Here is a 23,295-nt window from a genome sequence, read left to right on the forward strand (position 1 = left end):
GGAAAACGCGGTCTTTTTCTTGTCATATTCAGCGACCTCCACCTGCCAGTACCCACACACCAACTCTAAGGTTGAGAACCATTGCCAACCTGACAATGTGTTTAAGGTGTGATCGATCCTAGGCAAGGGGTAGCTATTCTACGTTCAACTTCGTATGATCCACACAAAATCTGGTAGACCAATTTTTTTTTTAACAAGAACTACTGGCAAACACCAAGGGCAATTTTATGGTTCGATAACCTTTCGCTCTTGCATATCTTTGATCAAGTCCTTCTTCTAGACCGTTGCCGAGTCGGATCAGTTGCTGAAGTATCGATTATATGTTTCCCAACATTAGTGGGGCCACCCGAGTTTGTGACGCCGACAAAGATGGACCAACTTTCGAGCAAATGGCATATTTCTTCTGCTGCTCATCCAGATTGCTAGTCCATCTTTTTATGAGAATTTCAATCTCTGGCGATACTTTTGAGGATGTTTTTGGAATTTCGGCTGGACGATTTACCACATATTCGGCTTTTTGGCATTGCGTTATAATGTCCCCTTTGTGAAGTTTTGTTGTAGCGCTGGTTGGGTTTAATAGCCGTACCGGTATTAAATTGTTGACCGGTGAAACAAACGCTTTTCCAATGATGATGTTGTCTTTCGTACATTCTTTATTCCGCTCGACAATTCATATCTGGTTTAGCCCTAGTTCTTGGGTAGCAGTGGCCCACACTTCGGAGTTCGGAGGGATTTTCATTTGTGGTTTCTTTTGTCGTATACCTTGTAACACTTCGGCTTATCTGTATCCCACAGTCAATGGCAAAGTCGCATTAGCGTATTGCAACACATGCCTTTTCATATCCAGTACGAAGACATTTTTTGCCATAAAATCCATCCCCAATATTACCTCGTCCATTATATCTGCTACTAGAAATTTATACTTCATCGAAACATCGCTAATCGAAATGTTTCTCATAATCTCTCATAATTTTAATAGCAACTTCCTCGCCCGTTGCCGTTCGAAACCATGCTTCAACTACCGGCTCGAATTTTTCTTTGAGCATCAGTGCCCAGCGTGATGACGTAGTTACAGCCTTGGACCTTCCCGGCGATCGTTAGACTGCTGTTGCTTCTCTTTGTTTGAACAATAACGACCCTAGGGCTAATAAATTTCTGAGTCATCCGTTGTTCAGCTGTGCTGACTCTTTTTAGTTTAATGCCTGGTCGTTGGATATTTCGCTGGCACCTTCACTATTAGTCCATGCAGGTGATGTGGAGTGTGTTCTTTTGTGCTTTGATCGTCATTCCCGCTTGTAAATTTGAAAGTTACAATTTTTTTTTTATACAACGATTTTTTAGAAAAATTTGTCCGATCCAATCCGTCTCCAGCGCAGCTCGTTCTTGAGCCGAAGCAGGTTAGTAAACCCAATTCCATCCAGATATATCAAAAGCTACAGCCTTTAGATTGAACACAAGAATAAGTAGACACACATCAGACGAGCAGACGAACAAACAATTTTAGTTCGCGTTCACTCTCTGATTCGATTGGTATAATAAAGGGTGGATCTATGTTAAGTCCTTCTGGGCATTTATACATGCGCATAAGCCTAATATTCGGTAACGTAAACCGTCTTTTTGTGATTTTACGTTTTTATTCAACTTGCTTTCAGATTAAGTTCATACTACTGAATGGTGATTTTTAGGATAGGATAGCTTTTATTTGGAATTCTTATGAGATATATTTACAAATTATTCACAGGAACTTATATCTACAATGCTTTAATCCTCGTTCTGGTCTTGTCCGTTCGAATATCGCTATTCAACTCTCTTGACTCGACACACTTTGCCTTCCGAAAATAGTTACCATTACCGAAAATCATGGCCTCATTTTTAATCCGTTTTCTCACTAAATTTTCTCCGAAGTGTTGTTAACCTTTTGGTCAACAGACAGCTGTATCACGCAGGTAATGCGCCATGGATGTTTATTTGATTTTTATATTTCTTTAGACTTTGGTCTCTTACAAAATCAACTAATTTTCATTAAAACACAAAACATCAAACATGACATTTTCGTAGCAATACTTTGTACCACAAACGTTGTATGATATGACGACTTGTAATATCTTTTTATTCCAAATGCGTATAAGCTTTTGCGCCAAAACTTGTTAACAGCTGTAGAAAAGATAAGACGCTTATTAAGAAAAATTTCTTTTTTTTTTGTTTTGTTAAATTATAAACGAAAACAATTTAATATACTACATATACAAATACTATCGAATCAGTTTGTGTCAGAGGAATTCACATTATTTCGTGTTTCGTTAGCTTAGAAAAATTAATTAAGGTAGCTTTCTTTTTTATAGCCATCACCGAAAAGTAAGAACATATTCATCTTGTCAAAATGTTTGCAGAATCCAGAAAATAGCTTCAGAAGCATCATAAAGTGCATATATTCTAAATCAGAATCAAATTTAGGATCGATGTAAGCATGCCTAACTGTCTAGAAGTGCGTCTCCCTAACAAAAACGTCTGTGGGAAATATTTCCCTGCTCGCTTTTGCGACTTTAAGTTTGACAAAACGATTAAAAGTTCTTTTGTGCAAGTTGGTAGTGAAAATAGACCAAACCCAGGTTATAGGACAGGGCTACCGCGCGCTATAAACTAAGAATTCCTCTATTTTCGAAAGCCAGAAAATGTTCGCTCATTGCTCTTACACTAAAATAGATATAGCGATTCAGACTGCCATGTCTATTGGAGGAATGATCCTACAGTACTATATGCAAATGGAAAAATTGGCCTCAGCTCCTCAACAGTATCGGGAGTTCATTTTTTATGCTTTTTTGTTTCAAGAAAAAGAAGATATAGATATAAAATTTAATTTTCTCACTTGTTTTCGTTGTATTTAACTAAAGTTTACTAGCCGAAAATTAAACCATCATTTTGAGTTATAATTGTTTAGTAAACCAATAAACAATTAAAAAATTATCCTAGAAGTGTTAATAAAAAATCTATAAAACTTTTCTAATTAGTTATTATTTTAGCTAATAAATATTAATCTTATTTTAAAGAAATTTTTGTAAAATATATTGAAAAAAATATTTCAACTGGGTTGGCAAATTTCCACAAAAAGCATGTAAAGATGTTTTCGATTTTTTAAAAAATTTACGAACGAAGTTTCTGAATATAAAAACGTTTTAGTACAATTTTAATTCAGAATGTTTATGCTAATTGAAATTTCGTTGGTGTAGAATGTTTAGCATTTAAAATCACCAGCACCTCAACTTAAAAACCAGAAGGATCTGTTGGCGAATACTTCAAAAATATCATTCTAATGCCCTCCGTCTTATCAGACTGATTGTTGTCAAAAGCTCAACGGTTATTACTTATAAAGCAAATAGATAAAAGTTTTAATTAGTGGTACAGTTTGTAACTTTGTGGTAAATCAATCGTTCATATTAAACCACGTAAGAAAACTATATTCGGCTGCGAGTAAATATTTGATACCTACCGTCGTTATCTTACTGAAGATTAAAAAAAAGGAAAATTTCTTACTTTACAATAGTGAATGGGCGTGGCTGATTTAATCCATTTTTGTGGAAAAAAGGCGAAATTTATATCATGTGTGTGTGTCTATGAGCAATTGGCGAAGAACGCAGAAAGAAAAAGTGTTCAGTTCAGAAAAAGTGCCCGATTTTTTCATTTTTTGCATAGACACCGTAGCCTTTAGAAAATAGAGGCGTCGTTATGGTACTGTACGCGTACTCTTCAGACGACTTGGCTTATTTTCAACACCAAATTTCAAACCGAGTTTCATTTTTGCAGCCAGCAGAACGGTTAAATATCAGATGTATTTTCCTTACACCAAAGGAGCAATAATCCTTATTTACGAAATCATAACCACCAAATTTGAGCTTCATCCTACATACATCAAGTGTAACCCTGGATTGATTGTATTCGTAATAAGTTTTAACAATTTGTATGCGTTTTTACTTTTTTTTTACTTTATATATGCATTGTATTGTTTTTGTGGTTAAGAGAAGTATGCACAAACCGCAACAATTTGATAACTTAGCTTGTGCGAATCACATGGCAAAATGCATTCAGAAACCTAAATTGTTCAAGAATGTCTGTCACATATAAGATCATCCACTTTGTAGTTGCGAAAGTAACCGTAAAATAAAATTTACATCTGAATGAGATTTGAGTCAAGTTTTTTTACGTATATTGTGTAAACCTTGCCTATATTTGTAAAACACGTTGCATACATATTTGCAGAAGGAAGCCTCAAAAATCCCATAAAATGTATATATTGTTGATCAGCATCAAATTCTGAATCGATTTAAGCATATCCCTTTGTCAGTCTGTCTTTCTGTCTGTCTATGGTACACAATCCCATGTCTGCAAAAACGGAACTGTCGCCTCCATATTTGGTGGAAACGATAGAACGGGTTACAGGTAGATTTGTGCCAAAAATCGGTGAAATCAGTCAACGGACGCAGCAAAAGAGAAACTGAGAACAAAAAAATAGATCTTTGCTCATTATCCATATCTTAAAATAAACAAATCTGTAAAAATTTCCACGTTTATTCCACGGATGATCCTGCAGCATACGTATAAAAGTGGCCCCTCAACAGTACAGAGAATAAAAATTTTATTATACCCATCACCGAAGGATTGTGTTTGCAATTGGCAAACTTAAAGTTTTGAAACATTCAACGTGAAGTTATAATTGTTGCTTAGCTACTTGTTCGGTGTTTTCGTACATATCAGCGCGCTACTATTGTCATTGAGAATAGTGATAGCACCCTCAGCAGAGATTTGATCAGATAAATTTCTTAGCCGCTTTTGTCATTTAGTTCTCTCTCCAAATACGAAAATAAAATATAGAGCACGGTTTTAAACCGAAAAAAGAGATATGAAAAATAACAATGCACGAAATTTAAAAATAAAGCGAAAGACAAGTGAAATCGAAGAGAAGCCCATCTGATCTTTGAAGTATTGAAATTTTCTATATCGTTATTTAAGATGAAATATGTTTTCAAGAAAGTGACTCGGTCTCTGTTATGATCCGATAGGAACAAAAACTCATTAATATGCCAAGAAAGGTTTGGTAAGTTAAAGTTACTAAGCACAATTATAATGTGGGATGGATTCATGCTTTGCACCAATTTTACAAATAAGAAAGTCATGTCTTTTATATGTAATAATTTCTGAATTTAGAGGAATATAGGAATATATTATAAAAATAATGTTTCTTTGTCCGACTAGCCTAATAGCAACAAGTTCAGTATCAAAAAGTCTATAAATTGAAAATGAGTGGACGGGAAAGCATCGGATGTTGCTATAGTAATGCCCGCGTCGATACTATTTTGCCCGTGATTGGAAGTAACTAAGGAAGAGCTTAGGTCTGTGAAGTTCAGGCTTTAGCCAAAGTTTGGTAAAAGGTATTCTTGTAAATTAGCAGTTTGTGTTGCTAAGATAGAATTGGCGCATCTTAGAGTTCAGATCCCCTAACACCTTTAAGAGTAAGAGGAAAAAGGGCTCGGAAAAGATATTCGATTCTTAAACTAGTGGAGGAGGGAGTCGAGGAATTACGTTTGGCTTGACAAGTGCTCTTTGCATCTAGAACCTTTTTAGATTAGGCCGATATAAGTCTATATTGAGTAAAATTGAATTTGCAGACCGTTATTCTGTTGCGTTTAACTGAAAGTTTTTTGTTATTTATGTTATTTATTTATCCTCAGGTGATGTACCCAAAGAAAATCTATACAAAACAGCTTGGTAGTCTCTGAATTTGTTCGACCAAACTCTTAGTTCGTTCGCCAGTTCGTAGGAACAATTTTCGGTTCGGGTAAGAAACTTAGAAAAGTCAATGTCCAGGTTTTCACAATCGGAGAAAGACGCACGCAAGCCCTTAGCAAAATCGTAAGTGGTACTTAACACGCTAATTCTGCAACATGCAGACTTGCCATGTGCTAGGCGTTACCACAGTTGGCGTACAATGAAACCGTCGAATATTTCTGCTGGAATTTTGTAAGGCTAGTATAAACAAACCATGTTATTTACCAGATCACTAGACAGAGCGATGCAAGTCAACAACATTAAAGGCAATGAGAGTAAAAATAAAAATGTAGCATACAACCATAAAAGAGCAAGTTTACTTACAAAAAGTAAATTTAAAAAAAAAGACAAAAGATAAACGTAAGTAAAGAAATGAAAAAAGGCTAACGTTATAATGCTGGAAAAGATGTGCTTATGGCGCAGAGCACTAACAAATAGTTTAAGATCGGTATTGTTAAAAGTTGCACAATAAATTATCGCATAAAAGTACAGATTTTTGTAAACAATTGAGAGCACGAGATTACACACCACCGAATTAACATAGAGTTGCCGGACTTAATGACGCCAGTTACTACGTTTAAAACGCAAATTCTTGCATACTCTGGGAAATATTTAACCGGGAAGAAAGTAAATAATATTTTTAATACGGTTTTGGAGAATAAAATGTTTGAACAAGGAAAGCTTCTTTGTTTTAATAGTTTTAAAGTTCTACTGTGTAAATTATACTGAACCGTAAATCGACTAATTTTGATTCAAAACCTTTGTTGTTTCACAGCCCCATTTTTTCCATTCCTTATTATTGATTTCGTTGTCTCTACACGTACACATGAATATTTACTAGTTGTCATACTTTCAGCGTTGTTTGCCGACATAATCCTTCGGCATGGTATCTGGTTTTTATTATATGTTTTTATAATTCATGGTATTTTGTTAGTTTTTTGGCTTTTTGTCCTTTAACTTTTGCTCAATTTTTGCATTACCGGTCCTCTAACAAATACAGTTGGAAAAATATCTATTTTATTAAGAGTGCATATAACTCTTTTACTTAAGTTCCACATCACATCTAGTTTTAAAATATAAAAGTTATAATACGAACGCAATTAAATTTCATTTCTATATGACATGTGGTTGAAAATCAAACCAAAGTACTACCTTTAAACTGGACTAAGTGGAAACAAAAATGTACATGTGTTATAACTATAGGCTTTTTCAATGCAGCTTTTTATTGTTTCATACTACCTAAAAGTAGGCTATGCTTTTAAAAAGTTGTTTAAGTCTGAAAGTATGCTACAATACAAGAATAATGTTAAAACAACAATAAATTTCAAGCACTCTTAAGCATGTTCTTTATTACAGAGGAAAGAAACAACACCACATCCTAATAGTATGCTATGTTAACTCAAGTGTATAATAATTAAAAAGAGTACTATCGCTTAAATTTTGTGTAAAATATAAGTAATTTCAAGCCGTACGTTTAATGATGATTGGTGCCTCTTTCAGTTTATTTACTTTTTTATTGAAATTTATTTCTATGTCCGCGTAAAGCGCGTTTTATGTATGTAGTAATCTTTGTTCATGTATAAGAACATGCACTGGAAATCAAATAAGCTATAACACACCGATCGTTAATTTGGCTGACACATAGATGTCGTCTCTAACAAACATTCATATTATCTCTTCGAACTAAACGGCGACGACGATATCGATTCGATCGTTTGTTTGCGAGGTATAATGGTTTCTGTGTTTTGTTATTTTCAATAAGTAAAAAATTCGAAATTTGTGGTTGGTTTTTGATGGGGAAAAATACCATTCAAACAGAGTATTGGCTTGGAATGTATTGTGGCATCTGTCCGCCATGTAATAAAAGTGGGAATTTGTCGGTGAATTTTTGCAAAGAGTAGTTTTGCTTCAAATTCCCTCATAAGGGCATCCTTAAACGAGTTTTGTACAATGTGCTTGCGGTTTGACGTATATAAATTTTAGAAGGTCAATTCAATTTTCCACTTTTGCATTATATTCGAAACCTGCTGCCCCTGACTTATCTCTTTGTGGTTGATCAATCTTCGACATCTTTCAAACTAAAATAAATTCTTTATTAATATTGACTTCGACTTTATTGTATTCCGATGATGAATCCGTTGCGTTTAATGCGTAATGACTTAATAGTTCCGTCTGTAGGTCTAACCTTGAGTCAGAAACAAATGATCTAATTTTTTTCTTCAGCGATTTCTCTCAAAACCATTTGATTTTACTCTTTTTAAAACAGTCTCAGTTCATCAATTCATGTTCACTCGGAGCCCATTATCAGTTTTCACAAAAGAAACTCTCTTCATAAATATCGGTGTTAAGCTTTTCTGATAAAATTAAACTCACTTTTCAGAAAAAGAACAACAAAAAAGAAGAAAATTACGTATGTTATTGCATTGAAAGATTTAAAAACTTTGCCAATTTTGTACATTTAAAAAATAAAAAAATATAAAAAACTAAATATTGTCAAACTAACTTAGTCGTTAGTAATTCCACTCAGACTTGCTACTTTGCTTACTCCCGGAAATTGTTGATCGATGGTGTTATATATTTTGAAGTTATGTGAAGAACATAGACGATAATTTTGACCACCCGTTTAATAACAGTTTTTTAGTCTTGATACTAACTAATTGCATTGGTCTTAGGCCTGGTCTTAGGCTTGGTTTTAGCAAATATCTGAAAGAACGATTTCTTCCATTACGTTATTACCTACGTACTTTGTATATACAGATATATATACAGACTTTTTTTTGTTTTTGGGACGTGATGGAGGTAGCTTAGTGGATGTATGCCTAGTGATTAAGTCTTATGCCTTTACCGATTGAGCGCTCATTAAGTTACGAACGAAATAAACTTTATCCCATTTGAAATTTGAACTCGTTACCACTGACTTGGTAGTGTTGATTCTTATCTGCTTAGCTACTCATGCGAATATATATTATGCTAAGTATCTCACATTTGCTTAAGTTTACTTTTAAAATGCTGTATATATCATCGGTTACTTCTAGGAAAGAATCAAATCCGCCAAGGTAACCGCGTGTTTTTTCTTTCCCATTTCCATAGAGTATAAAAACAATAGCGCCATTGCAATAAGTCTTTTAAATCGCATGGAACATTCAGAACATATGCATTGAATATTGCATATATTATTGATAGGTTATTTATTTACTCGTGTTCGCCTACGTCCGCAACAGCTAGTATTAATTAAGGTAGTTGAAAAGAAGAAAAAGATTACAAGTATGAAAACAATTTTTTTTTGCAAAGATCTTTCGAAAATTTGTCGTGGATATTTATCCGGTTTATTTAATTTTTTTATGTAAACCGGAAATATAAAAAGAAAAAAACCAAACAAACATAATATCTTATATCGACAAATCGTTCTCTTTGAAAGCCCTTTTACATATTCTTCATTATAAACTAGTAGCATAATAAATTTAACGTATTTTTTGTATATATATGTATATATTTTTTTCTTTTGTATATTTTGTTTTTTGTTCTTACTATTTATTCTCTTAATGAGTTAACGTGTACCTGTTCTTTTTCTTTCTTCGGCATTATAGGTTGACGGCCAGAAATACATTGGACAGGGACGTAGTAAAAAGATCGCTCGGATCGAGGCGGCCGCTACTGCATTACGCAGTTTTATACAATTTAAAGATGGTGCTGTATTGACTCCGTTGAAACCGGCTTGCAATTTAGACTTCACAAGTGATGAGCATCTGGATAACGGTAAAGGTGTTAATAGTGTTGACGCATTAAACCATTCTCAATTGGTTGAGATTATTGAGAAAATTGTGAAGCATGCTAAACTTTCATCCTTAACCCCAAACGCTTCCCCATTTGCGAATATTATCTCTCCAAGCAAGTATTTTTTATTTTTTTTATTTCCTACTTTCCTGTGATGCACGTATTTCTTAACTTAACTTAATTTTTTAATTTATTAATAAACACGATATCCAATTGGACCACGAGAAATTTGAAAAAACGTTTCCTATGCAAATCGAGCTTGAGATTTCTCAATGAAAGCCATATATTTTGGGAAGTAAGCCACATGGGAAAACAGATTTTGTCCATTTCTAGTTCGATATATTACGTACAATAGTATCATGTTTTAGGGATAAATGTGTGAAAAATAGATCGTATACATTATCATTCATTAATTACTTTCTCTCAACAAATTCTGATTATAAAAATTGTTATGCTTAGCATTTAAAGAAAATTGATATATTTGAGTGCATTTAAAAATCGTAATAATTGAAAGTAATTCACAATTGACTAATCACTAAAAATGTAAATTCCTGGTCTGTTATCAAAGATAGTTTTAAATATTAAATTCAAATAGAAACTGAAAATATAAATTGAAATACTGTGGATAATCCTAAACTCAAACTTTAAAAATTGATTGCAAATGGTTTGAAAGGGAATTCATGCTTCGAGCTTGAATCAAACAAAAAGTGTAGTACATTATGAGTTTTTGAAGTTTATCTGGAAAACCAATATATGACTAAATATAATAAAAACGAGTACCATATAAATAGTTTCACCAAAACAAAAGAAGTTCGCTTATGACATTGACGACATTTGCTATAGATGTTTAAATCATTTTAAAATACATAAGACAATTTTAAGATAATGTCAAGAAAATAATTTTAACAGTGGTGATCAGATCGTATCGATATTTAAATTGATATCTAATATTAAACTGTGTTATACCTAAAAATCCCGATGATGAAAGGATGAAAGTTAGCCTAGAGTATATGGATATTACAGACCCTCTCCTTTACAAAAAAAATTGCAGAATAATATACGTCCATTTTTCAATGGCGAACATAAACAAAGCAGGACAATTTAAGATAATTGCAAAAATTTCCGAACGAATTCATTATATTAAAATTTTTATTTTATTTATTTTTGCTACAGTTTTTTCCTTGAGCTTATATATTTTTCTGAAAATTTTCTATTAACTATAATATATCCACATACATACCTCGGTTCCCAACCATAATCGTAAAACACTAAAAATGTCATACGAATTTTCAACAACAACAAAATAAATAAAAAACTTTGCAAATTTTAAAATTTATTTCGTGTTATTTTATTGCGCTTTAGATTCCAATAAGAGTGCCATTAGCGGCGACGGACAGAAGAAGGTGCCAGACAAGGGTCCTGTTATGCTGCTGTATGAATTATTCAATGATGTTCATTTCGATTGTTCGACTGTAGATGGTGCTCAAAATAATTGTCGTTTTAAAATGACTGTGACTGTAAACAACAATAAATTTGATGGCACAGGTGAGTAATTTCAAATAAAAATACATGGGCTTATTAGGTAAGCGAAAAACGTCCTGGCGTCATTAAAATTCAACCACATTTTTGGCACATCTTTAATTAAGTTTGTTGAACCAAATCTACGCCAGTTCAGTGCGTTACCATTTTCCTGATAGAATTATCATGCCGTTGCAGTGGAAATTTTTAAATATCTCGGTAAAACATCGAGCAAAAGGATTTTTACAGACATTTATTGAGATCAGATTGTCGTACAATTTTCTGCAGAGAGAGGAACAACAGGTAATTGGACGGCGCAGGATCCCTGTCTTAGGTAAAGGTTTGCCTTACGTGTCGTCTATTCGGACTTGGTTAGCGTTGGTGCAAGTTCACCTATCTTGGATTAGGACCTATTGGACGCATTTTATCGTACGTAATTCATCGTTCATTGCCCCTTACCAAGCTTTTTCAAAATTGCTCGAGTTGTTTTCATGCCAATAGCCATTCGCGGATAGAAATTATGTCCATTACAGTCTTTCTCAGCTTTTTGTAGAATCTCATGAATCTTATTATATATTGGCCGACAAAAGCCCTGCACTTTCATCGCAATATCGAAATTCCTGTAAAAAAATTAGCCAAACACTTGCGTGCTACCACTTTCGATGAAACATTTTTATCACGAAATATTTATACCCATCACCGAAAGATGAGAGGTGTATTTATTTTGTCAAAACGTTTGCAGCTCGCAGAGAGAAGAACCCGAGACTCCACAAAATATATATATTCTTGATCAGCATCAAATCCTACATCGATTAAAACATCTCCGCCTGAACGTCTACCCACACGTGTCTATCCGCTTATTGCCGCAAAAATGAAACTATCTACTTCAAATGTGGCAGAAACATTGGAAGTTCTTGTACGCAGGTTGGTAGTGAAAATGGGTCAAATCGTTCAAAGGAGACTAATTACTCATAAACTATAGCAAGTAAATGTACAAAAATTTGAACGAATATTTTATGGGGAATGCTGTAGAATTTGTGTAGAAAAATGGAAAAAATTGACAACGCCTCCCCAATATTATAGTGTATTACCTTTATAACGCTCAGAAAGAAGCTTCAAAACTCTATAAAATATATAAATTCTTGGCCATATCCGCCTATTTGTCTGTCTGTCTGTCCGTTTGCACAACTTTGTTATAATGGCGGTAAATATTCTCCCGTTAGCAAAAATGAAGATATCGCCAAAAAATTTGCAGAAGAATTTGAAATTGACCTCATCTTTTCAAAGAACACGCGTAGAACACCCACATGCTTACGCGACAAAAACTTTTAATTATAAAATACAAAAAATCAGCTACGCCCATTTCATATTATAGAGCATAAAAAAATCTTGTTCTTATATTTCTTTTGTCATTTTTAAGATAACGGTGATACGTATAAAAGAATTGGTCCCGACCGAATTTAATTTTCTTACTTCTTTTATTTTAACGTTTTTTAATGAAAAATTCACCATTAAGCTAAAACTGTAACGTGCAGCAGTCAACAATACCTTTTTTTTTTTCATTTTAATACAGTGTTCCATAAAGGAGCTCTTTACTACATTAAGTTTAAATTCGTGGTTGCTTTAAACCTAACAGTTAAATTGGTTTGTAACAAATTTACAATTTTTAACATAATCACTTGATGAAGAGAGCAAAGAAAAAACATCGCCTAATGTCAAATTATGGTATTTTGGGTAAAAAGGGTAATAATTGAGTAAAAGTGAACAAGGCGGTGTTACTATATTAAGATAATCACCAGAATTTTGTGAATTTCAATGCCAATTAGGCATTTTTACCTGATGCGTTCCAGTTAAAACGTTCACTATTGCTATTAAATTGGCAAACAAATTAAACATATTTATCAGTTGCCAATATGTATTTATGGTAAGGGACATGTATTCCTCGTCCGCTTTATAAATACCCATTTTTATCCGAGATTGCAAAAAACTGCACACAAGCGTTGCCGTCTTGGTCGAAGTGTTATCAAGTATAGTGTTTTTTTTCGGAATTACAAGCTATTTTCAAAATGCAATTACTTTCGACGGAATTAAGAAATCTCTTCATTTCTTTTTTAATTCATCACCCCATCCACAATATCATACGGAACGTCAGACGACTTACGAAGCACATATATTCTCGATCAGAGTGCCATTCTGAATCGATCTAGACATGTCTGTTCCCCTGTCTGTTGGCTTGTGTGGATATGTGTGGTAGACATTACGCCGCTTGCAAAAATTTAGGTATCAACTTCAAATTTTGTAAAAACTTTGGAATTCCGGAAGGTTGGGACTGAAAACAGATCGTTGTATGTTACATTAAAGTATGAATTTAGTTTACAATTATTTTCTGCAGGTGGATATGTAAAACTATGGTTTTGCTTGCAGTTTGCTGAAATCTTAGACATGTAGTTTTTTATTTACAGGTCCTTCAAAGAAGTTAGCCAAAAATGCAGCAGCTAAAGCAGCTTTAGCTTCGCTTTGCAATATCTCATACAGTCCCATGATGCACCCACAAAAAGCTTTGCCTTTGCCCTTAGATGATAAAACTACTTCTATGGAACTACCACAAATTCATGCTGACATTATTGGCCGTTTAGTATTGGAAAAGTTTATGGAGGTCATTAAAGGTCAAGAATCATATTCGAGACGCAAAGTGCTAGCCGGCATTGTAATGACCGAAAACATGAATTTTAGTGAAGCAAAAGTATGTCTAAAGTCAAACCAATTAATTAGTAAACTTAGGTGCCTTTACTCTTTTTTTAGGTTATATCAGTATCCACCGGTACAAAATGTGTTAGTGGAGAACATATGAGCATCAACGGCACCGTTTTGAACGATTCTCATGCCGAAATTGTGTCACGTCGCTGTCTTATGAAATATTTATATGCTCAATTAGACCTTCAATGCAATCAGAGTGAGTACTACGCATCATAGAAGTATCTACTTTTTAAAAAAAACTTTCGTGTGCATGCTACTTTTCATCTATAATATTATGATCTATATCTATATAGTGTATACATATGTATGTATATATATATATATGTGTGTGCATATATGTATATATATATATATATATATATATATATGTATATTTATATATATGTATACTTATATAAATGTATATATACATATATATATTTTTATAAATTAATTTATATATATGTTTGTAAATATTTATATACATTTATATTTTCATATATATATATTTATGTGTACCGAAACGTCTTCATTTTTCAGGACATTTTTTACAGGTTTTGAGTTATGTTAATTTTATTTCACATGTTTGGATTTTGTTTTGTCACTCCTTCACCTAATAACATTCAAACATGGTTTTCATCCGTTAATTTTTACTGGAATATACATATATATATGCTCTAATTTTCGATAATTTTTTGTTTTCGAATTTCATTTCTTTTTAATAGTTTTGAATTACTCTTTTATTTTTATAAGAATTAAAAGAAGGGGTTATATTCCACATGCGAAATTAAACCTACACATTCTGAATAAAGCAACTCGCGTACATTCAGAAAAATGAAAGTGAACATATCATACCGTATGATTCCCCTTGCGGTAGAGAGTATGCTCACTTCATGCTAATGTATATACATCGTGCCCAAAACAGAAACAGTCAGAATCATTTTCTAAATCGTCTATCCGCTTACTTGTCTATTCATGTACGTTAATGTTCGAACTATAAGTTGCATTTTTTAAGATATTGGGCTAAAATTTAGTACACTGACGTAATTTGGCTCAGAAACACACCCTGTTCAATTCCAGTTTTTCACAAAAAACGCTGAGCAGTAGTATTTTGAGATACTATGCTGATGCCGAAAATGTAGACGGGAAGGGCTGCTGTGTTGAGTTCCCTTTTATATTACATTTTCTATAAAACTTAAGCTTTTACTTGTCAAAACTGCGTAATTTTTAATATTTCGCATTGATAACAGTAACTTAATATAAAAATCAACTGTACCAAATTTGGATCATGTAGGTACATTTTTATAACCCTCCCCTGACAATGGTACTTATGAAATCCTAGTCTTTATATTGCCACAAAGTCTAATTTTTAGCTCCTTATGACGAATAACAGTGAATTCTTTAACAAGAAGACTAACTTATTTTTGTAAAATATAGATAGGGTCATTTTACGTTTCGTGCAAATAAACCAGCCTCTCATTATTCTTCTTCACGCTAGCAATACGGACCTTTTTCTGAAACAAACACTTTTTATTCATATTTTCTATAAACAAATAATATTATTATCGTTTTACAAAGAGAACTGCCTCAATATGAGATCACAATCAAGATGACCATACATTTTATTTCGAGAGTTAATAAGATTTCCGTTTTATAAAAAAAGTTTACAGAAAGGTCGACAACATGTACGATATAAAAACTTAACTGAGCATAATCACCAGTGCTATTTTTGCAAAAGCAAAGGAAATAACGTCGGGTTGATCCGAAGCTTTTTATTCGCACTAGTTCTTGTATAATGCTTGATCGCATGATAGAACGGGCATTCATATATTCTGTATATCTCATACATTTTATTAAAGATACCGTTGATTCAATTTTTGCGACACGAGGCTTAGGATATATTTCATTCGCAAATTTGAAACTAAAAACTCCAAAAAGCCCTTGACATCATACTAAGAAGCGAAGTAATCACTTATTTTTTTTCAAATTGTTGAAACTAATTTCAAAAATTCGAATAAGAATTAACTACCTGATAATAACAATTTGAAAATAATTTCTAGTTTTTAATAAAGGGACAAAGCAAACAGGGGTGAAAAAATTGTTTCCCCTATTCAATATATACATATACATATGAAAGTATGAGATCAAGAGAAAAGTTCGGGGCTTTTTCACATCGCAAATTTTTCTCATAAATAAAAATAAATGCCTATGTTTCAAAATATATATAACTGAGTGACACACTGAACTAAATGGTTTGCACAAACCTCTTTTAAAAGCAGATTTTTAAGAGCTCTGCAGAGAGCAACGCAAAGGGTAGTTAGAAGGGGCAAGATCTGAATTTTACGGTCGATGCCTGAAAATTTTTTAACTAAAATACCCAAAGAAGGCATATCTCCTACGCTTTGGATGCTCTTTCTCACTTGTGCCCCTTAAACGCATTTGTAGTGGATAGCAGAGAGTTGAATCACTCGAATCAGATGCACGATTTCTCTCCAAATTTAGCTTATTGCCAAGCATTGTCTTATGTGTTGTCAATTCTGGATTAATCATCGTTTGTCCAGCTCCTTTCATCTTGGATCGCGGTGGTTTTAGCATCACTGAACACATCCAAGCTTTAATCCAAACTCCGTAATATTTAGAAAAAAATTTTGAAATCTAGACCATGTTGGGCTGAACGTCGTTTGTAATTTTTTCAATTACCTTTAGTTAATTAATGAGTAAAGATGAATAAAAAAATCAACAGTTAATCCTCACAAATTTGACAATCGATTCATTTAATTTTGCAGCAAATTATCAGCCATTATATCTCCCCTTGAAAATGCTTACTATATTAAGTTCATATATTTTCAACCATAAATGGCTTAAAATTTCACAATGTGTAAGTGCGAATATTCATTTCATTTTCATGACACTTCATTTTGAGACACTTTTTATTTAGAGTTGATTGCCTTTTTAATTTTGTTTTTACATTTACAGAAAAAAATGCCGATTAACCACTAACATTATTTCTTTAAAAACGTACACTTATGTCACTTAATTAAACAGATAACGGTTCAAACAACAAAAACAACAATTACAATAATGATGATGTTAAATTTTCAATTTATTTTTATAGCAACAGCAAATCAGTCGATTTTCGTGAGGAACCAAGAAAATGCGCAATACCCGTACAAACTGAAAACCGGTGTACATTTTCATCTGTATATTAATACAGCGCCTTGTGGGGATGCTCGCATTTTTAGTCCCCACGAAAATGACTCTGGTATTGATAAGCATCCAAATAGGTTCGTAAACATTAACAAATTTATTCCAATAATAATTATACAAATTATTATTATTACTAATATTCTTTTGTAGACCGAGTAGAGTTTTCTTGTAGAAAACATATTTATTTATACTTTTGTTTAAATATACTCATTTCATTTTTTTTTTTTAGAAATTTTCGATAATAAAAAGAAAAGTATTTAAAAATGAATGAAGAAAACAATTTGAAAGTGAAATGAAAGTGAGACATCTTCTTAGCTACGGCATGGACACCAAAATCCAGCAGTGGTGTTCTTAAAATTTTGTAATACTTTTCTTTCCGTACATTTGACTTAGAGAATCCCAGCCTTTTCAAGAATCTATTGTAAAGAACTGGCTTTTATTTTCAAATATTTTGCCAACTTTTTTTAAAATTTGAAACTTTTTTGCAAAATATTTTTTTAAAGAAATTTCTTTCTTTTTTTTGTGTTTTTCTCTCTTTTTTCTAATTTTGTTTATTTAAAAAAAATAAAAAATATATGTATACATACATACATATATACATATATATATACAAAATATATATATACAAAAAATATATGTATACATACAAACAAATATATGTATACATACATATATATATATATATATATATATATATATATATATATATATATATACATTTTTCTAATTTGTTTTCAAAAATGCTTTCTATTCACTTCGAATCACGCGTAACAATACACTGCAAACAATAACCAAACTGGTGTGTGCGTGTCGATCGTATGATCTCTACTTGTGTGTCTACGTTTGAATTTTAAACATTACAAAAAAATGTTAAATACAACAAAACGCAAAAAAAAAAAAACTTAATTTGATACTGTAACGTGTTGCTGTAAAAATTTGTTTTTTATTCTTAATTTAAATCAAATTTTATTTTTAATATTATTTTGTTGCTACTCATTCAAATGTTAATCAAACATGTAGAAAAGCACGGGGTCAATTGCGTACAAAGATTGAATCCGGCGAAGGTACTATACCAGTAAAGAGTAGTGATGGTATACAGACATGGGATGGCGTGCTAGAGGTAAGTCAAACATTTCTACCTCAATTACCCTAACTATTATGAAAACTAATTAAAAAAAAACTAATGTCTGATTTGTGTAAGAAATTATTTAAAGTTGTTACTAGTGCTACACATTCGGGCCAAGGAATAAGCTTCTACGATAAAAGGGAAACAATTGGAAAAGTTACGAAATCTTATTCATTTGAATAAACGAAGCGCAAATTATTCTCTCTATTGAGAAATTGATTGCCGAAATTGATTACAGTATCAACAGATCAATGAAAGAGTTTTTACAGATGTGAATTGCAGGTGAACATACGAGCAAATAATTTACGAGAAATAATTCATCTAAGACAACTCAGTTTCCCTGTTATTGACCACTTACTCAGATATAACGATAAAATATAAACCCACCGATGGACTAAAATTTTTTTACCATGTGATTTAAACTAATACTTTATATTAAAATTACAAACAATTTTAATGCAAACGCGTGACCATTTCACCACAATAGAAGAAGTCTTGCGGCTTGTTTGTGGCATATTTTGGATGAAGATGGTTAAATTTAATATGTCGCCAATACTTCGGTGACGGGTACAACAAAACCAGAAGATCTCTGCATAGTGGCAGCCAAACTTTTTTATGTTTAATATATATGTTCAGGTGGAGAAGGTATATTCTATGTTATGTAAGTGAGAAATAACTAATAAGAAAAAAAATGAATAGATATACATTTCACTGAGTATAGATAGCTTATAAATTAATACAAATCGATTTATTTCAAAGATATCATTTATTTTCAGTTTACTGTATTTAGATATAGAAACAAAAACAACAAAAAAAATGGAAGCAATAACAAACAAAAAACGAACAGTATCTACATTTAGATGATGTTTAAACTATGTATTGGCAAGAAACAGTGTGTCGTACATAATGTAAGGATAGCGTAGACGATAATAAGTGAAAGTTGTTAGAATAATTATGACAGGCGTAGTCATTTTGTAAACAGCAAATTATGTTTTTGAACGGATCAAATAAATTGTATATTATTAAGATAAAGCAAAATTTCGTACTGTTTTTCACGGAAATTCAAATACAATTTTCTTAAAGTTCGAATTAAATTTGTTAAATCAAATATACCCCATTTTGATTGATCAGTTTTCACCTATTCTCTGTCAAAACTATTATGCCAACTTTGTAGAATTTCTGTGGGCAAAAATATTAATTGAAATGAATTTCACACGCCTATGTTGAAGTTAGCTTTACACCATTAACTGACCTCAGCCGAGAACGAAACAAATGGCTCTTGGATGGAAGCAATATCCAGGCCATGCATGTGGATGCATCAAAATCTCACAGCCAGGCTCTGCAGACTTCTGTTAAGTCATTAAAAATATCTATTGTCTTCGGCATTGTCATCACAAACAAGATGAATTTTTGCTCAAACCTGCAAAGCCTCTCGCTTTAATCGAACTGGTATTGTAAATCACAGCAATTTTTTCAGAACTTTCATTATTTTTTAAATCGCAAATATTTTCGATTAAAATAATAAATTCCACATTTCTTTGTTTATTACCTGTGAACTGCTACCTTGAAATGTGCGCTGTAGTACGGCTTGATAAGATTTATGTTACGAAGATTACGCGATTCGAGACCCATATTTTAGGGACGCCGTCAAGAAACTCGCCATTGGTCTATATAAAGAAAAAGAATGATAATAATGCAAGAAATAAAATATACTATAAAAGAGACATAGCGACTATGCCGATCATATTATTACGGAAATCCCAACTCCAATGTATTCCATCTAATTAACTTTCCCAGAAAATAAATTCCCCAGAGAGGGAAAAACCAAGTGCAAATTCGCGTCGCATCATGCAACTGCTCGCCGAAGAAGAAGATTAGCGGGAGAGCGCATTAAGAGATTACAAATGGAACCATGAACTTAGATAATAGTAATATGCTTGTAAAAATGTAGTAAGCGGAAAAAAAGACAAGCTGCAGCGCCGAATTTGGAAGAAGAACTGGTTGGAAAGCGAGCTTTATTCATATAGACTTAGTACAACTGTATAAGCCATTGTATAGTGACAGACTGTCAACAAATTTACAATCTAACGAGGAAGAACCGTACAAAGTCATCGCGAGGGTACCTGATAAAGTCTACTGCATACAAAAACATCAGAAAGGCGAAGCTACAAGTAAGCTAGCACACGTAAGCAGACTGATAGCTTTTAGAAATGACCTTGCATTGTAAATAAAAAAATCTTGAAGTGAAAACGTGCAAGTATATTTCTCTTAAAAAAAAGCTCGACTTTGTGATACGAGCCGTATCCAGAAAGATAGATTTCGTAACAATGTGTTCAGTGGTGGACGAATACGATGATTTTAAATAATATTTTTCCGCTTTTTAACCCAGCGGATATTAAATGCTAATAGCTTAAGTTAATCATAATACTCCGATAGACATACATATTTCGAAAAAAGTTTAATAGATGTACCACATAAGTTATATCGGATAACAAATATGCTTGCACACCGAATAAAAGTGATGTGCAGTAGATCATCCTATAGGATAATCTACGGGTTCGCATAGGATGGACTTATATGGAGAAGAAACTATGGCCGTGTGCTAAACCAAGCTCTATAGCTTGGCAAAACAATGAGTTAGATGTTTCAATTTTATTTCATTTTGGCTCTAATAATTAATATAGCGATTAAGTTCATGAAAGAAAAATGAAATAGTAGAAAATATGTATTGATGAACTTTTCTACATTTCTTACGTAAAAATACGTTCATTATGCAATGTCCATAAAAATTGTGTTTGTATAATTAAAGTAACTCGTACAACATGGATGTATACAATACAGAACGAACCTATTGCTTTATAGAACGGTCCACTGTACTGCACAAAACTATGCTGTAAATCGATTAATGATTATTTGCTTTATTGATTAGTCAAAACCAATTTTTCTTATATATTAATAATAAATAATACAAAATTAATATATGAATAATTAGGCATACAGAGATAATGTGTGATTATCAGGGACCCTTGAAAAAATTTGTAGAACTGAAGAAGTGTGCGCTTGTTATTAAACTACTGTTAAAGCTTTCTTTGCTGATTAAAATGTATGGCCGTTAACAATCATAGTATTAATAATTATGTATACAAAAATGCTAATAATAATAATAATAATAAAACGAAGGCAGTTTAGAAGACCAGTGCGCTAACAATTTAATTATATTTGGTTTGTTAACTTTAATATGAAAAGAACGTTTACTTGATAAATTTGCCAATTATAAGTCTGCGTCGTGATCAGGAGTTAGATTCAATTACGAGCCCAAAATTGCACTTGTTTCTTGCGGATGTTTTTTTTTTTTCGTTTTTGCTTTTTATTTATTACGTGATGAGAAGGCGAGCGAAAGTGGTTGACAGCTTTTATGTAATTCTATAAACGTTAAACGTCCTGGCTTAAGTGAGCCCTCCAATAATACTCCTGAAGTAGCGGCGGTTCTGTGATGGAGTTAAATTAATAAAATTCACAAATCAGACATTTTTAGAAGTTTTCGTATTATTATCAAATATTTAACCGAAATTTAAAAGTAATTTTTCCATTAACATGATATTTTTTACTGTATATTTTTTTAAGGGTCAACGTTTACTTACCATGTCTTGCTCGGATAAGATCGCACGCTGGAATATTGTTGGCATACAAGGATCTTTATTGGCTTCAATTGTTGAGCCAATTTACTTGCATTCCATTGTGCTTGGCAGTCTTCTACATCCGGAGCACATGTATCGTGCTGTTTGTGGACGCATTGAAAAGTCGATACAAGGTCTTCCTCCGCCCTATCATTTAAATAAGCCTCGTTTGGCACAAGTAACCTCATCAGAGCCCCGTAATCAGGCGAAAGCTCCGAATTTCGGTATTAATTGGACGTTGGGCGACACCGAAGTGGAAGTGGTTAACTCATTAACCGGAAAAACGGTTAATAATCAAATCTCACGTATTACCAAACAAATGTTTTACCGTAAATATGGAAATTTAATGAAAAATCTGCCAGGCATTAACGAACGGAAACTAACAACTGATTACGGACAAACCAAAGCCAAAATTAAGGACTATCAGGTGGTTATAGCAAAAAAGGATAAAAATAATAGTTGTGTAATAATCAAGTCATACGATAACGGAAATTTATATCACATTTCCACTTCTTTCCATTTTTTTTTTTTTTTGTCTCTTTGGTTTATCTTTAAATTCTATAGATTGCTAAACGCGAACTGTTTGCGGCGTTCAGACGTGAAGATCTGGGCAATTGGTTAAAGAAACCGCAAGAACAAGACGAATTTGCGCTTCCAGAATGACTGCATCACTTTGACGTGACAACAAATGATTTCGTTTACAAAATATTAGTTTTCCAGCCAGTTCACTATCTTAATAATCAAAACAACAACAAGAAGAAAAACAGCAAGAATACAGAAGAGCAACAACTTCAATTATATATAACACTATTATTGCTACAATTATTATCATTATTATTATATACAATACAATTTGTATTCTTATCAACATTATTAACGAAATTTATAATTAGAATTCAGACAAGAACAACGGAAACAATAAGAACAAAAACAACCATTTTTATAAAATCGCAAACAATACTACAATTATTCTTACAACTACAACCACAATTATTATTATCATTATTATACAGATTAGTAATTTTAATACTATTACTATTATTACTTATACTACTATCGGCTTTAGTAGTTCTTAACCGTTTCAAGAAAGCAGTTAATTCAACCAGAAAAAACACAGCTCAACGAAATCTTTTACAAATTGTTGCTAATGATAAAAACAACAACAACAATAACAAAATTAATAATAACACCAGCAATACGAAGCATACCTATAGTCGACGGTTTTATCAATGTAGACGTTGGTATTTTGTTGTTGCTCTTAACGGATGCACTAAAAAAGAGGTTTTAAATAAATTAAAAAATTTCTTTAAATTGAATTTTAAAGGTTATCAACCTTTATATAGTTTATTAATATGTAACATCACATCTAGAATATTTCTAGAATAGAATGTAGCTAAGATGCTGGAACTAAGTAAAGCAAGTATTATGGCGTTTTAG

At 32.5% G+C, this 23,295-nt stretch overlaps 1 protein-coding gene across 4 annotated transcripts in view; it reads left to right on the forward strand.

Annotated features, from left to right (window-relative positions):
* LOC119637561 (double-stranded RNA-specific editase Adar) overlaps positions 1-22,767 on the forward strand; it is a 129,811-nt gene extending 107,044 nt beyond the window's left edge. Inside the window, exons 4-11 of one of the 4 annotated variants that reach the window (XM_038033656.1) lie at positions 9,408-9,708; positions 10,957-11,139; positions 13,575-13,855; positions 13,915-14,065; positions 16,964-17,132; positions 18,076-18,175; positions 21,806-22,285; positions 22,423-22,521. In XM_038033656.1, the coding sequence (XP_037889584.1) occupies positions 9,408-9,708; positions 10,957-11,139; positions 13,575-13,855; positions 13,915-14,065; positions 16,964-17,132; positions 18,076-18,175; positions 21,806-22,285; positions 22,423-22,521 (1,764 nt within the window). Of the gene's footprint in view, positions 1-9,407; positions 9,709-10,956; positions 11,140-13,574; positions 13,856-13,914; positions 14,066-16,963; positions 17,133-18,075; positions 18,176-21,805; positions 22,286-22,422 lie in introns of all 4 variants that reach the window. The other 3 variants (XM_038033653.1, XM_038033654.1, XM_038033655.1) reach the window with 3 other exon arrangements.
* The last annotated feature ends 528 nt before the right edge of the window (positions 22,768-23,295 follow it).

The sequence above is a fragment of the Glossina fuscipes genome, unplaced genomic scaffold (assembly GCF_014805625.2).
Source record: "Glossina fuscipes isolate IAEA_lab_2018 unplaced genomic scaffold, Yale_Gfus_2 60, whole genome shotgun sequence".
Taxonomy (NCBI): domain Eukaryota; kingdom Metazoa; phylum Arthropoda; class Insecta; order Diptera; family Glossinidae; genus Glossina; species Glossina fuscipes.